General features: G+C 33.6%; 1 protein-coding gene across 1 annotated transcript in view; it reads right to left on the bottom strand.

Annotated features, from left to right (window-relative positions):
* Positions 1 to 5,121: 5,121 nt before the first annotated feature.
* The window catches only part of nkd (NKD inhibitor of WNT signaling pathway naked cuticle), a 266,099-nt gene continuing 252,894 nt past the window's right edge, over positions 5,122 to 18,326 (bottom strand). The window contains exon 6 of the mRNA XM_081759681.1: positions 5,122 to 10,848. Within this exon, the coding sequence (XP_081615807.1) occupies positions 10,011 to 10,848 (838 nt within the window). The 3' untranslated portion in view covers positions 5,122 to 10,010. The remainder of the gene's footprint in view (positions 10,849 to 18,326) is intronic.

The raw sequence follows: 18,326 nt of genomic DNA, 5'->3' as shown, positions 1-18,326 counted from the left end.
AGAGTCTGAAATTAGCACTGGAGAAAATAAAGTATGAAGAACACGGGTGGTTGGTATGTGGTCACTTTAAAGTGTTCTCTCTGTTATTGGGACAACAAGCGGATTACACTAAATATCCATGTTTCCTTTACTTATGGGACAGTCGTGACAAAGAAAGTCATTGTATCGACAAACAGTGGCCACAAAGAGATGCTTTCAAACATGGAGTGGCAAATGTTGTGAGGGAGGGCCTAATTTCTGCTAATAAAGTTCTGCTACCACCGCTCCACATCAGATTAGGTCTTGTAAAGCAATTCATCGAAGTTTTCCTTAAAGATGGTGAATGTTTCAAGTATCTATGCTCCAAGTTTCCAGGTTTATCAGATAGAAAACTGAAGGAGAGCATTTTGGTTGGACTTGATGCAAGAAAACTCGTTGCCGACCCTCGTCTCCTTGAAAGTATGAATGACACGGAAAAACAAATTTGAATTGCTTTCGTAGAAGTGGAAAAGTTCTTGCACAATCTGAAAGTGCCAAATTACAGGGAAATTGTCCAAAATATGTCGGCCGCGCTCAAAGCTCTTGGTTGTTCCATGAGCTTAAAAATCCATTTCTTGCATTCTTATGGTGACTACTTCCCCGAAAACTTGGTAAGCGCAGAACAAGGGGAGCGGTTCCATCAGGACTTAAGGGTAATGGAAAGAAGATATCAAGGCAAATGGAGTGTTAATATGATGGTGGACTTTCGTTGAATGATTGTCAGGGACATTCCAGTAACATCCTAAAAACATAAATGTACCAGGAAAAGTATATAAGGCAAAAAGAAGCGCTTCCATAAATACCAATGACAGGTACGCTTTATTCCAATTTCATAAATGTCTTGTAGTTATCAATATAATCTTTTCGCTGGATCTACGATAGGTATTGGAATGATTTTGGGTATAATATTTCATGATGCATAGAATGATTTGGGTGACATTTTGTTCACATGCAAGTATAGCGTACGCTTGCCAATCAAAAATAAACATATTTTTTCAAGAAAGGGATATTTCGTATATTCTCGGTACCTAATTTTCCTCCTGGTATTGGGTACCAAAATAATTGTAATAATGTATGGCATTATGGTGTTCGAGCAATAAGTTGATATAGAATTTATTTCTGTGCTGCAAATACGGAGGGCATGGGAAATTTCTAAATTAACTAGGATGAAGTGTGGAAAATTTTAGGAGGAAATAGGTACAAAATGTAATATTTTCCCCCACTTCAGTTTTATCCGATCCTGACCAAATTTGCAGATTATGTTACCAGTATCTAAAAGTTATTTTTCGAATAAAAATTATACTTTTACCACGTAGGGTTCTATTTATCACGCACGATAATTCTAATTGGCGACTTCAATAATACATTTGGTCCTTGCTGTTTCGCAATAGAACAGACCAGAGTTATCAGCACGAGTTTTAAGTGTCGATACATGAAAATTTAGTGTCGATATGAGATCCGTACAATTAAACTCATGTTGTACTATTTTATGGAGAAAAATGAATCTATTATGTTTCGCCTTTGTTCAAGTGTAACAGAAGTTGTCTACTAATTAATGTTAAATAGTTTCATAAGATGGGTCGATTCCAGTTCTACTGTATGACAAGTATTTGATAAATTTAGATTGGACTTTTCCCAGTTGATCGGTACTGCTGTTGCGATGGGTTCCAGATCACAGCAGCATATTCCAGTTTTGATTGGATATAGAAATAATACATTTTTGTTAGTGTAGTAATATTGTTCAACTCCTTTCCAGTTCTAATTATGAATCCTAACATTTTGAGAGATTCATTAAATATGTTCTATATATCGTTATTAAATGTCAGTTTCGTATCAAACGTAACCCCAAGATCTTTCACTGAATTTTATTACTTTGCATTTGGATGGCACAAGCAAATCTAGTGGAAGTATTTCTTCTACTAGGGAAGACAATCAATCACCATCTGTAAATTTATTCGGCAATCTACAATATATTAATTAATTATTCTTGGTATCACTCATAATCAGAAACGATATAACCTATGTCCCAATTGTGTAACCACTACTTTTATTTACTGACGAAATAATAGTCCGATGAATTGAGTTGTCCACAGTTCTTAAGTATGTGGTACTAACAGTGACTGAAGGTACGCTCTCTTTATGTGTAAGTTTTTTTGAATGTGATGTTCTGTTGGAGCTTTGAGAAAACAATATATTCCATCTTGTGATACTTCATTACTCTGAGGTAATTTAGTGTTGTTTAACACACAAAGAGTGAGAAAGTGGCCGACTGGATCAGGACTCGAACCCGGTGACCTCCGGCATACCGTGCCGATGTATTAACCACTACGTTTTCTAGAACAGCCCGTTTTCTAGAACATCCACTCACTCTCGAGGTCGGTGGTCTCATTTCGGACCACGTATGAGTTATAGAATTCGCATCTATAGAGTATTCTGGTGTGTAAAAAAATCAGTTGTTTTCTTCTTTTATTAGTATATAGTGTTGCCTTTAAGATAATTACAAGAAATGACAGCTTTTTGGACCATGGTGGTGGTTAATTTATTCTTCTTTAAAGTCCCAAAAGGTGGGGGACTCTTTTGGATGTTTTGACGAAAATGTGCTTGTGGTATCGCATCTAGACAACGCATAGACAACTGGTAAAAAGTTGACGAAAGATTCCGTATGTAGTCAAAGACACTGGTAAATATCTGGTTGTTGCTCCTGTGCCACACGATAGAACGAACATCTCAATAAGTCCTTTCTTTGTAAACTCCAAAGCGTAAAAGTACACTGAATATACAAATTAATCAGCATCGGATGATGCAAGCACCACGCATGTCATTTTTGGTGTCTTGATGGCGATTCACATCTAAAACAAGCGTTTCATCTTCTTCAAGATGACATTAGTGACATTTAGTTCCTCTCTTTCACTGGACTAGGGTTGCCAATTGGCCGGAAATATTGCTTACCAACTTCTTTATGAGCGATTTTTTTTTCAAATTTGTATCTAGTTCGAAGCAATTTTTCTAGTTCGAAGTATAAATTTAAAAAGTAACTTTCATTCTGTAAATCCAAAACTGTCACCTTTCACCATATATCAATGATTAATATATTTTGTTCATCTGTTTAGATAATTTTAAAGAGATAACAGTGACTGTACCAGGAAAAATTTTTAAATTTAGTTGTAAGGAATTTTGTACATTTATTGAGAGTGAAAAAGGACTTCTTAAAAGCGATTTCCTGTAGTTGAAGTGTAAGTTTAAAGAATAAATTTCATTTTCCAAATTCAAAATTGCCACGTAAAGATTAATATATTTTCGTTCATCTGTTTCGATAATTTTAAAGACGTGGCAATTGCCACTGGTAAACTGGTAAAATGCCACTGATGCAGAATATAGGTGCTAATGCACTTTTGTTCACGACAGTACATTTCCTTCCCATGAATGGGTCCAAACAGAGATACTTCATACTTAGACCTATATCATAGGGAATTTTTAGGAGGTGCCGGTTATTTTATTTTCCAGAGTTGGCAACCCTACACTGGACTCATCATTCGAAAGGCATACTCTTAACTCCTTGATTCCAAGACCTCCTATGTAGATGTGTGTATTTTGCTGAAAAACACGTTCCATAATGTAATACGCAAGGAACTGTTGAAGATTGTACTGGACTGGAGATGCTCATGTCTTTCGGAACAATTTTTTCCATGCTAGAAACAGTTATTTCAATAGGATCACACGCCATTCTTCTTCTTCTGTCTGATTTAGTGTTTCCTTCTAGGTTAACACCCATAATATCATCTATTCTCATAGATTCTTTCAATAAATGAAGTATTTTTTGGAACTTGCACTTATTCATTAATGTCCACTGTGACTTTGCACATATCTCTGCTACCGTTCTGGTATAAAGCATAAAGTCAATCACAGTTGCAGTTGAAAGAGTGGACTCAGGGAATTGCTTCAGTACCATTCCATCAGGTAAATCTTTCTTTAGCTCACTATTTCGGACTTTTGAGGCTTATGAAGGAATCCACCTTTCGTCCAGCAAAAAGAATTAACAGGTTAATTCACAACGTAACAGGATTGATTGAATACCCTCTCTCACCATATTTTCCATACTCAACTAAGCGTCCCAAGACTCTTGTTCTATTTTTACTCTAATCTCTCTAGTGAAAAAAATTACTCCAGTTCCGGTTTCAGTATTAAGAAAATATCACGACATACAAACCAAACTCTTCTCGTGGTGTACTCGTGACAAGTTATTTTAAATTGGTACTAACAGAAGAAAGTATATATTTTTTTAATAACTGAATACTATCAAGAATATTTTATGATACTGCATCTGTTTAAGCTATTGTATGATTCATGTCTTATTAAATTGTATAATCTATTAATGTATGGTCTATTATTTGTATGATCTATTGTTTGTATAATCTATTATTTCTTTGGTCTATTTGTATAATCTATTATTTATACGGTCTATTACTTGTATATTCTATTATTTGTATGATTTATTATTTGTATAATCTATTAATGTATGATCTATTATTTGTATAATCTATTAATGTATGGTCTATTATTTGTATAATCTATTATTTGTGCGATCTATTATTTGTACAGTCTATTACTTGTATAATCTATTATTTGTATGATCTATTATTTGTATGATCTATTAATGTATGATCTATTATTTGTATAATGTATTATTTATATATTACTTTTATATAGTATTTATATGTTCTACTGTTTATGTAATCTATTATTTGTATAATCCATTTTATCTATGATCTGAAATTGTTTGGGATTTTCAGTTAGAGTGTGTGAGAGAATTCATTTGATTTTTTCATTTCGTATTTGTTTTTTGGTTGTTTGTTTTGGACTAACATTCAACCTAGAGGACCAGAATGCACATCTCGAGTGCCACAGTTTCGAGAAGCTCTGACATAAAGGACAAAATGATGGAGCGAAAAGGTAAAAAAAAATAATAATAAATCCACTGGAAATAATCGATTAAAAAAAATCCAGTTCATCACTCAACAAGGATTAAGATCAAACATTTTGATTCAAGTATATACGCTTAGATAGAAAGTAAAGGATACCAGAACGAAATAAAATACCTCAGAATTATTTTATATATTAATGTTATTGAAAGGGAATCATTTTACAGATTACTTTTGTTGGACAGTTAAAAAAAAAAAAAGTAATAATTTTGTACCTTTTCACCAGTCAGGCAAAATGACAAAAACAAACTGATATACACCATTAGCAAGCACCATGAAATCTCAGTCATTAATCATACATTACAATCAAACAAACAAACAAAAAATTTATGAGTACTATTTGGGAAATTTTGTTTTCGTTTATATGTACCAAAAAAAAAAAAATACTACATTTACCTGGCTTACGTTTAATAATAATGTATTTATTTTACTCTTCTTTTTAAAAAATAAATAAGATACTTAGAAGAAAGTAAACTCCACCAAGTACGTACATTATTATTTTCTTTATTACTTGTATCAATATGGCAGTCTTACAAAATACATCAAAAGAACAGTACCAGAGAACAGAGTTGGTCGGTTTATTTGCTTGTTTCTTTGTATATATATGTTGCTACAAATGACACATGAACTAAGGCAGTGGCGGCTCTTGAAGAAAAGTCACATCAGTAAAAATTAAAATTTTATATGCAAACTAAGGGACGAAAACTTACATTAAGCAAGTTTTTTTTTTCTTTAGCTTGTAGCATAAATTTGTAATTTTTAATGAAGTAGCTCCCTCAACATCCGCCACTGAACTAAGATTGTTTATATATTATATATATATAATAAGATTAAATTGCAAAAGGAAAATAGTATAATGGCTATTATTAAATACTTCTAGAAATCTTTTTATTTGTAAAAGAAATCTCCATTTGTATTTCGTCGATTATGGATACTTGTTTCAACCTGATAACGATGAGGCCAGCTGGCATTCTAAACTTTTTAGTGTTTTCTTTCATTAATTTTGAAGCATTAATTCAAAAGTTAGAACTAGTTAGTTTGGTACGTGGGCATATGAAGGTAGCTGAGTAATATTTTTTTGATTTTTATCAGAAATTCCCGGATTAGAATGAAGTGACCAACAATTTTGACTTTTTTTCTTTCTTGAATCAACCTTAGGTCTACTAGACCAGCGTTTCTCAACAGGTGTGTCGCGAGATTTTTAATGTCTTCTAAGATTTTCTGCAAAGAAAGTATCTTTAGAAAAAAATTAAAAATTTATCGCCAATCGACTTGATTTCCCATTTGTCTTTCAAGTTTAAGAGGTTCCATCACAGTGAAATTAAAATACCGCTAATTTTACAGTAATTATGTGATATCTTCAAATAGATAAAAGATAACCGAAAAGTGGAACAAGAGCTCGCTAGACAATATTATTTTACATGAGATACCGTTATCACGGCTCACTTATTTGCTTTCAATTTTGAGCCATTTAGAAAATCGGCATTTAATTTTTGCGTTTATAAATGGTTGCAAATGGAAAGCTATTAGGTGACTCGTGATAACGGTACCTCATGCAAAATAATATTGTCTAACGCGCTCTTGTTCCACATTTCGATTATCTTTTATCTATTTGAAGACATCACACAATTACTGTAAAATTAGTGTTTTTTTAATTAGTGGTGGTCTCTTTAAGCTGGAAAGTTTGCTTTTAATGCTGTTCATTCTTCTTTGGCAAGAAACACTGAACACAGAAAAGTAATTTCAGTAACACAAATCTTGGTGTTTCTTATATATTTCTTTCTCATGTTTCTGTTTAATAGTCACAAGTTTATTTTATGTTAATATGTTTCTATTCAAGAGATTAACGTAATTGCTTGTGAAATTTGTATCCCATAGTCGTTCCATAATTTTTTTAAAAAAAGTATTACATGTATTTTTATGTTTGCTTTTTTTATCTAGGAAAAAAATCACATGCACTGGTGTCGCGAAAGTTTGAAACTACTTTGGTGTGTCCCAAAGAAGAAAAAAAATTGAGAAACGCTGTACTACACTAATACCAGGTTGGTAACTTTAAATATAAAATATAAAAATGTTTGAAAGTCTCTTTCCAACCTATTACTGTTAATTTTCCGAGAAGTAAATATCTTAATATCGGCTGTACTTAAAACTTAAGATAGAATTACTAATTTGGGAGCCATCAATAAAATCCGTCCACTACAATCGTTGTTAATAAGATAATTATTCTGATCTTAAAACTAAAATAAGTACTAAATCTATTGCAACTGTCATTGCATTACTTTTTGCAAAATTTACAACGATCTTCAGTGTTGATTATCTTTTACAAACTATCGTACCCTAGTATATGTATATGTAATATCTCAAAAAAACACAAATCTGGTGTCTGTAATACAATTTCTTTTAAAATACTTTGTTAACCAATACTACTGTATATGCAAAATGGATTTTAAGAATAAACAAATGGAAAATAGTTATTTTTTTTTTTCAATTGGTATCAAGTTTGAGCCTGACTTACTAAAAATAACACACAATTTACTATTTTTCTTTTGCTTGTTTTTCGTAAGTCAAAGGAGATAATGAAATGCAACTTACCACAATCATAGATAATGTTATTCCACAACAGAAAATATGAACCTGAAGAATTTTCAGTGTTGTTATCCATAGAAATTACAGTGTTGCCAGAATAAGAATTCCCCAAAATCTAAGTTGAGGCAGCAACTAGAGAAACGAACTCAACTGCATTTGATTACGTATCATGTTGGTTTGGTATCCTGTGAACTACTTTTTAAATAGCATTATTACTTAATTTTAATAACTGTATGTTAAAACTATTTTGTGTATTACAAACTTAATACAACTATTATTTAAAAAGTAGTTCACAGGATTCCAAACAACGGTAGTCAAACGCAGTCAAATGCAGTTGAGTTCGTTCCTCTAGTCGCTGCCTTAACTTAGATTTTGGGGAATTCTTATTCTGGCAACACTAATTTCTATGAATGGCAACACTGAAGGTTCATTAGGTTCATATTTTTTGTTGTGGAATAACATGATCTATGACTGGTTAAGTTGCATTTCATTATCTCCTTTCACTTATGAAAAACAAGCAAAAGCAAAATGGTAAATTTTGAATTATTTTTAGTAAGTCAGGCTCTTAAAACTGGACAATATTGTGTTTTGTTTTTAAAAAAGCTGTTATTTTCAGCTTTAATATCTATGAACAATGTTTTTGAAAATAAATACTGGTTCTAAAATACTTTACAAACTGATTTTATTATTTTTGACATCTAAAATAGAAAAAAAAAGAGCAAAAAGAAAGATAAGCGTTTCTTATCATAAAATTAGAAGCAAAAAACATACTGACTAACAAGTGTGTATTTTCTAGTTCATGTATAATCTGTAGCAAAAAAACCAAAAAGAAAAACACATTTTACATGAGTTTATATTTCCTCTTTCATAAAAAAAAAAAGAAAGTGCAATAAATATATCGAGACAGATACATATATATTATCTACACTATACAATATTTTGTCCTTCGATTCCTTTTTATTTTTCAGCAAAGAGTAAATGCACTTGAAAAGCAATTACTCGCGAAGAAACCTAACATGATTTTGTATATCACTGATATTATTATTAAGAAGACTTATGTAATATATTTACCCATAGCGTGTTTTTAAACAAACACTCTCATAATGCTTCTTATTTTTTTCTCTCAAAAGTTGTACTGACAACCAAAAAAGAAAAAAAATCTAAATGCACTCTTTATACAGATCACGTGTTCACTGAAAACATAACTGTTCTCAAAAAACGAAAAACAAGTCTATTTATATTTTAGATAGATAGATAGATAAGCTAAATACAATAGATATGTATATATATTACATACGCCAAATGTACATTTTGGGATAATCCCTTTAGTAGAGGTAGTTATTTTTTTTTTTATTCCTTAGTTTTAATGTTGTGTTTTTTCTTGAATTTTTCCTAAAAGTTGCGAGTATTTTACTTATCAGGACCATTAATTTCCATTCTTTCGTGATTTTCTTTTCTTTAAAAAAATTCTATTATTAACAACAATCCACGCGTGCACACACATTCTATAGTTGTATTTTTTACTTTCTACCAAAAAAGTCTTCACGAATTCTCTAAAAGTCTAATTTTATATATTTATTTATATATATTTACACACACACACACACACACGCACATACAAAACATTCACACACGTATACTTCTTTAAAACATAGTATATTTCACGTATTCAGTTATTTATACAAACATACTCCTATTTTTCCAACATTTTTCTTTCGTATAGAACGCATAAACTTTGGTGAAATATCAGTCACACACCCTTCCCCCTTCCCGCTCTGACTCAAAAACTAGTTTTTGACGTCACAACAAACATTATTTTCCTTAAATTTCATTTTTTTTAGTAGGTATGCATGTGTGTGTATCGTTTTCTTATTTTGAATGAACTAATTTCTCACACAAAAATAAAAGTCCCAGTGAGAAAATAATAAATAAATAAAAAATGATTATAGTTTACAATAAAGACAATACTATACAACGTATCATTGTTGTTTTTTTTAAATTTTTAACAAAAGCTGCATTGTTATTCAGTTATTCAAAACGTCTTTAACAAGAAGACGTTAAAAAGGTATACCACCACACGTACTAGCAAACACTTAATCATTTATCTAACATCCAATTATTTTATATTATTTTTTCAGTTCTTTTAATAACAGGAATTTCCTCTCGTTTTACATTAAGAAACACAACACTTCTGTTTGAAATAATTTAACGTAAACTTTATTATTATTTATAAATACACATTAACGTAAATGGGCAAGAATATTTTGGCAAGTACCTGAGAAAAGTGTCATGAGTTTATCATTTATTTTTGTTCAAACAAAAATATTTAAAATGTTTTCTTGCGTTAATAAACAGAACGAACTAATCCTGGTATACACTTAATATTTCATTCGTGATCAACACAAAATGCACTTTTTTTGTTACTTTTCACACAATCACTGGTGTTTCCTGATAATGATGATAGTGATGATGAATATGTTCGTGGACATGATGATGTTCGTGCCTCTCCACCCCATTCGAATTCTCCTGCGGAGGAGGTTTCGATGGCGTGGTCGGCGGAGGGGGAGAAAAACTTTCACCACCACCTAGATGTTCCCTTTCGAGCCACCGTACAACTTGGGCCATTGCGCGCGCTTGGTCCTCTTCCCGGTTACGGTGCTTCAAATGGTGCGGAGATGAGGAATGTCCCGTGGCAGGAGTCCGATTTCGTCCACTATTATTGTTATTGTTATTGTTATGAGATTTTGGTGAATGCACATGGTCACACATATCATGAGATTTGGACCGCGGATGCGCCCTTGAAGACGAAGAATGATGTTGACCACTAAACGAATGATGTGCTGTACAATTTTCGTTACCACAGTCCAAGAGCACCTCATTGGTTGCTTGCGTCGTGTTGTCCTTCTCCAACAAGTGATACCGGAATGGGTTAGACGAGGACATATTATGCGAGAGGTCATGGGATCGTGACCTGTGGTGTCCTGTCTTTTTGCACTGGTGGAAACCGTATGGCTTGGCGTGCTTGGGACAGATGGGATTTGATTCGGAGAACTTATACTTACAATGGAAGTCATTCCCAGTGTTCCATGAGCTACTAAATTTCGGAGAGTAGTTATCGAAGCCCGCCAAATCGAGATAGAAATTGCGATGGTTAGGGCAGTCGTTGCTGTAATGAAGACGAGACTCGTCTCGGTTGAGATGTTTGTGGCGATGCTTATGTCGGTGTTCATCCAAACTCCCACGGTGAGTTTCGTTACAATGTTTCCTGAAAATAAATAAAGAGACACTCATTACTACTGGAACAAAAGGAACATTTATTTATTTATTTATTTATTTTAAATTTACTAACCTTGAAGTATTCCTGTGCCGACCAAATTCCTCAAACGATCAACAATATTTCGAAGACATTTATCGAATTCCAACCTTCAGGATTTAATAAGCCTATATATCATGTTTCGCAACATGCTGTGATTTTGTAGTTCAGTGGAGATAAAGCAACTATATAAGAACATACCAGTACGTAGTTACAATAACAGAAAACCCTTCTGTGAATTTTAAAGATGCTTATTCCACTCTAGAATAACTGAAATCAAATCTTCCAGTCTAACATCCTACAACTGTGAGCGTTGGGCTAAGGAAGACGGATGATTACGGCAAGTGAATGATGTTGGAAGAGTTGTGGAATGAGATTCTGGGAGGAAATGGGAATACCCCGAGAAAAGCCACGGACACGATGTTGTCCACCACACACTTACTTGACCGGAGATCGAACCAGGGAACCCACGCACCAGAGATAAGCACTCTACCACTAAGCCACTGTGACCCCCACTAGAATTATTCTATTTATTAATGACCTAATAGTACAGTATTATAATGTATAGCATAGTTGAATGAATTCCACTACAATTTGCTGATAAATTGGGGGTCACATCGTTACACCCACCTATCCCACACATTGTGAATTTCAACTAGTTTAGTCAGGAATGCCTCAATCCATATAAATAAAAGTGAAAGTTTGTGACTTAATAACTCTTGAATCACCCGACCGATCTCAATCAAAGTTTCAACATAGATGAGGTTCGAGCCTGCGATGACTTTTATCATTTCACTTTGACGATGCAACTTGGGGGAGGAGGAAATACATAAAAATGATCAAAAATGGCCGATATTAGTGTCGAATCCATAGTTTTTGGGGTCGCTGGGATGAACAATGACACTTTTGACGCCGTTTAAATCCAAATTCAGCCCAGCAACTTCGGGGAAATATATAAAAATGATCGAAAATGACTGCTATCAGAGAGCACTTCACTAATAGTAAAAAGTGACTGATTAACGAAACATATTAATATTTTTTCTCTAACTCAGCAAAGCGGGTAATTGACGTTAAAACCCAACATTTAACTTCTCAATAAGACGATTAAATTTTGAAAAATGATGTAGTAGTACAGGCTAGAGTTCTAATAATGACTAATTAAACACAACGTAAGGTGAGAAGGTACTGACATGAGAATTACAAGCTGAGATTCTCAACTGAACTCCTACCACCTCACAACCCTAACTATTCTTTTATATATGAATGTCAAGTAAGTAAGACGTTTACCTCTCGTGTGTCTGAGATTGAGTAAGGTTAAAAAAAGTCTGGTGTATAGTGTAGTGAAGTTGACTGCTGATATTTCAAAATAGCTAACTATGAAACCTTTAATTGCAAGTTTGCGATTATTCGAATTTGTCTAAATTGTTTTAATTTGAGTTATTGTCTTCTTACACGTCAATAACCTCAGGGCATATCTTGTAATATCAAAAAAATATTCTAACCAATACTCTAGTAAAATTTAATCAATTTATACTTAGGATAAATAGAATAATTCTAGTGTGGAATACGTGTATTTAAAACTCTCACATAGAGATTTTTTCATTATTGTAAACACGTACTGGTACCAAATAGTTTTCATAATGGCTTTATCTCCACTCAAGTATAACAACACAGCATGTGACAAATGATATAAGCTCGTTTAATCCTGAAGATGGGTACTCAAAAAATATGTTCGAAATATTGATCACCATTTGAGGAAATATTGTCACCACAGGAATTTTTCACGTTTAGTAATGAAATAAAATAATAATAAAAAAAGGCACTAATTACAATTTATTTACATAGAATCATTATTTATGAAACTATGAATCATTATTTATGATCATCTAGAGACCATCATCAAGGAGAAAAAGATAAAGATGAAAGTAAAAGTATCAACCGTGCTTATTGTCAATAGTCATGTATCATAGTTTCATACACAACATTGGATCGCGCGATAGAAGAATTGTAAGAATAATTCCAGGGAAGGCTTTCATTCTCTGCGAGTCTGCCTAGAATATTCTTCGTTTAAGAGTCGGAAGGAGTCAAGTGACCTTGACAAATCGAAGATATCGCAGTGCAAAGTGTTTCCTTATTTTGGCAACAGATGGGGTTGTTGCTGAAATGCCGTCAAGGCAAATGGCACCCCTCCTTTTCCTTCGTTTTCCCCTGCATGTGGTCAAAGTTGGACAGCGCAGGAGGGGGATGGTTACGGATGTAAATGGGACAGAGGAGTGAAATTCCTTTCTTTTGGCTAAAAGAGAAACAGAACTGAAGAAAAAATAAATACAGAGATATTGTAAGAGGGACCAACATGATATCAGCCGTCAGCCACTCAAATATCTACAACGGTCACAAACATACCATAGAGAACTAAAGCACTTGTCGCCTGTCTGTCTCTTTCTCAAAGGATTCTACCTATGGTAAATAACGCGGGAATAGTGCAGGAAGAGTCTGATATAAAATGAAGAACCATGCAAATATTAAAAAAAAACAAAAAAAAACGGGAGAGTCGATATTCTAATTTATTTTGGGCCTTCGTGGTTAAAAAAAAACAACTTGGAATTGAAAGGCAGAAAACCCAGACAAAGATTTGAAATGTATTGGCAATGTGACTTTTTTTTAGTGGAATCCATTTCTTTATTTTCTTTCCAAAATATGATCACCAGATTTACCCTCTGTCTCGCCTTCACATTCGAATGGTCCTGGGATCGATACCAGTAGCTGACCATCCTGAATTTTTCCTATTACAACAGGAAAGGGACGCAATGTTACATTTAGCCTTGGGTACCGGCTTAGAAGGACAGGAGGGAGCATATGCTCTGCTTGGTATTGGTTTTTATTTGGGGAAATAGACCACTTCATTAACAATAGAATTAAAAGATGTGTCACCTTCTTCAGGAAGGTACACTCATGCCCAAAATTATTGTCGCATGTCTATAAATATGTTGTTGTAGGAATATAATTTGATAACGAATTCACCCGGTATTTCTTATAATGTTAGTATGTGTACAATCGGCAGAGACATGCATGCAAGTTTCATGTCAAAAGAGGAGTAAATAAGAACAATAAAACGAAAATAAAACTTTCGTGTCCATTTAGCAACATTATGATTTACTCATTCTAATTTTCGTATTTACAAATATTTTCCTATGAAATTTACCATTTCCCGATTATACACATAGTATCAGTATTAAAAGTACCCAGCAAATTCAGTATTACATTATATTCTTACATGAAGACAGTTATAGATATGCGACAATCATTTTGGAGATGAGTGTACAAGGACGTAACAGGTGTTTGTTTCAAACATTGAATAAGTGTTCGTATACATTGAACTTATTTCCTGACGTCATAGAACTAAGAACTGTCACAGAGCGACGTAAATCCGGCGACAATACAATATTTCATTTTTACTTTCATACTTTGCAATATATCTATTTATTTTAAAAGCAAATTTTAATATGTTTTTATTTTCAACTATTTTATCCTAAAATAAATACTAGCCTTTAACCAGCCCTTATTTCCCTGGTTGCATATCACTTTAGGATTTGGAAAATGTGTCCAACGAATAAAAAAAAATGATAAAACACCTTTTAAAGACATTCTTTTGTTAATCAATTCGCACTAAAAAGTTAAAAATAATCTTATTTATGCAAGCCTAAATAAAAAGAATGGGGCGCGTCATTTTAAGAATTTATAAAGTAACTGTATGTAAGCCTATATTAGAGCGCATCCCATTTTTTTTTTTTTTTTTTTTTAAGTCATGCATAACCAAAATTGTTTTCTACTTTTAAGTGCGACTTGATTAATGAAAGAATGTCTTTAAAATGTTTATTAGTATGTTTTTCTATTATTATTGTTAATGTTTGCATCCTTGGCATAGGATGTTTATTTTGTAAGGTACCGTATGGTGCGTTTCTATACTACTAGGGTGTATAAAAATTTAGTTTCCTATGCGATACATTAAACAGCACTTTTTTTAAAAAAAATAAATAAAAATTACTACCGAATATAGAGTATTTCTCCGATTGATTGAGAAATATTTCGGTGTCGACACTGATGAACAACATTTACATTTGAATTTGAATGTTTTATGGGCTTTAGGCAATTGATTCAGACCGGGATACATGGGAGACAGAATGTTGGAAGCAAGTAGTCCAGTCCCTAGTTTGAATGCCTGGAATGAATAAGGACTCTTCCCTCCTTGGTAAAACCTGCCGGAATCTGAAGCAATATCAAAGAAACACTGCTTCGAAAAGAGAGGGAGCAAACATGCATAAATAGATAGTCAGAGTCGGATTTAGGTTTCGTGGGGCCCCAAGCTGTTTAAGGTGATGGGGTCCTTTATGTGTCCAGATGAACATAGGCACCCTACATACAGAAATGAACAAACTAGAGATAATTTAGGAAGCAGACTAGCAGAAGGAGCCCCATTAATTACATGAACGTAGGCTACACAGCAGGAAGCATTGTTGCTACGTATATATACATTTTATTTTATTTTTTAATTTTCTTATATTTTAGAAATGTATATCCAGTTTTTCTTTAGATTTTTGGGCCCCAAGAGAGCAGGGCGCTAAGCTATAGCTTGTTTAGCTTATACGTAAATCTGGCACTGTAAACAGTATACACATACAGGCGCGGATCCAAAGGTGGCTATAGAGGCTATGCCCCCCCCCCCCCTTGACGTTCAGGTATACACTGGATAAAATGGGCTTCAATCCTGTTTACTCTGGATAAAGAGACAAACTATGGTTTAGCTCCTCCCTTGATCATATCCTGGATCCGCCACTATATGTTTGTGTTTAGTATGTTATACGATGGAAGTTGATGAAAGAGCTTTATATTATTCTTGATTTTTTGACAGGTAAACAAAGAATATTTCGGGGATTAATCTACTCGATTATTATAATAAGATTATAATAATGTATTTTATTTTTTCTCTTGTATGTATATTCTCAGTCCTGCAGGAAGTTTTCATTTCTTTCTTGGAATAGATAAACGAAGACTTTGGTTCGGCTTCTCCTTCACAAATATCTGTCGAAAGGTTGACTTTATCGCTACCAACACAAATTACTTCTCATAGAAACCATCTACAAATACACTGTACTGCTGAAACAGAAACCATCAACTAAAGAGGTCATAAATTTTGCCATTCCTCATGTTTGAAGTTCCCGTTTTTCACAACGACTTCCTTCCTCCCGCCCCTGCTAAGAAGTTCAAAGTAGGTTTTCAAAAGGACTGGCTCCCGCTGAGAAGGAAAGTGGGATGAAGAATGACTATAGTGCCATCTAGCAGTTAGACGGCCAAGTACGTGAACACGAAAAAATCTGATTTCTGATTTCTGTAGATTCAATAATGAAGGATATAATATCTTATCGATTGTGTAATGAATGTCATTGGAAACAGTGAAAAAATAGTACAGTAGCGCACAAATACAAAGATAGTACTCCATTCTCAAAAAAGTCCGAAGTTTTTAGCTCTTTTCCTTACTGTAAAAAAACAGAAGACTTTTCCCTCTAATTTTGATCATTTTCTTATGGAAATTTGGATTATAATTATCTGTATTTATAAGAAGAAAATATCACGCACAGCGTTCAAATTGCACCTTTAAAATGAGATGCATCATATTGAGTGAGCTATTGAGACATTTTTGCGAAAGAACAAAATGAAACCATGATTTGCCTAAAAAATGGTTGAGATCCCATGTTAAATTGAACACCAATCTTCCGGCCGCTGTGGCGCACTCCTTCTCCCTCTTAAGAGTCGGAAGGAGTCAAGTGACCTTGACAAATCGAAGATATCGCAGTGCAAAGTGTTTCCTTATTTTGGCAACAGATGGGGTTGTTGCTGAAATGCCGTCAAAGCAAATGGCACCCCTCCTTTTCCTTCGTTTTCCCCTGCATGTGGTCAAAGTTGGACAGCGCAGGAGGGGGGTGGTTACGGTGTAAATGGGACAGAGGAGTGAAATTCCTTTCTTTTGGCTAAAAGAGAAACAGAACTGAAGAAAAAATAAATACAGAGATATTGTAAGAGGGACCAACATGATATCAGCCGTCAGCCACTCAAATATCTACAACGGTCACAAATATACCATAGAGAACTAAAGTACTTGTCGCCTGTCTGTCTCTTTCTCAAAGGATTCTACCTATGGTAAATAACGCGGGAATAGTGCAGGAAGAGTCTGATATAAAATAAAAATATTAAAAAAAAAAAAAACCGGGAGAGTCGATATTCTAATTTATTTTGGGCCTTCGTGGTTAAAAAAAAAACAAAACAAAAAAACTTGGAATTGAAAGGCAGAAAACCCAGACAAAGATCTGAAATGTATTGGCAATGTGACTCTTTTTTAGTGGAATCCATTTCTTTATTTTCTTTTCAAAATATGATCACCAGATTTACCCTCTGTCTCGCCTTCACATTCGAATGGTCCTGGGATCGATACCAGTAGCTGACCATCCTGAATTTTTCCTATTCAACAGGAAAGGGGCGCAATGTTACATTTAGCCTTGGGTACCGGCTTAGAAGGACAGGAGGGAGCATATGCTCTGCTTGGTATTGGTTTTTATTTGGGGAAATAGACCACTTCATTAACAATAGAATTAAAAGATGTGTCACCTTCTTCAGGAAGGTACACTCATGTCCAAAATTATCGGACGCGCCTTACGTGTAATTATTATAGAGTATTCCAAAAGGTGTTAACCCTTAAATCTTCTAATACACTTTTGTTAATATATTAGAAGTGTTCCAATAGAACATAACAAGTACATCAGATTTTGAATAGAAGATTGGTGAATACTTTTTCCCTTATTGAGTGAATATAAACGGCCATCCATATGGATCCATATAAAACAATTTACATACAGGGCAACAATAAAACCAATTATGCACGTTAATATAGATTCCCATTTGATGATCCAAATAGCTGATGATAGTTTTGCAATCTTCTAGACTTGGACCCACCAGAAATTAATGTTCTAAGAACTGGGTTCCAATTTGATTACTAAATCAGGCGACGCCAGAAGCCAACAATTTTTAGTACAACGCATTAGCCTAGCTATACAAAGAGGTAATGCGATTAGTATCTTAAGCTCCTTCCCTTCACACAAGTTAGAAGAAATCTTTTATCTTAATTAAACATAAAACCTATTTCGAATTTATAACAATACAGTATATAATTTATTACGTACTATTTTCTGTTACGATAACATCTGTGTGACTGCTTCCATATTTATGAATACGTGTGATGGCTTCATGAAGACTCTATTTTGATATTATTAAGTAACAATTATTAAAAATCTTATTTTCTTGCATACTAATTTCAAAATTGTATGCATACTAATTTCACGTATGTTTAATAACTTGGTTACTGATGTATTAGACACTTT

This window comes from Thermobia domestica, chromosome 1 (assembly GCF_964235325.1).
Source record: "Thermobia domestica chromosome 1, izTheDome1.hap1.1, whole genome shotgun sequence".
Taxonomy (NCBI): Eukaryota; Metazoa; Arthropoda; class Insecta; order Zygentoma; family Lepismatidae; genus Thermobia; species Thermobia domestica.
The sequence above is the reverse complement of the archived record's forward strand: the minus strand, read 5'-3'. Positions and strand labels throughout refer to the sequence as shown.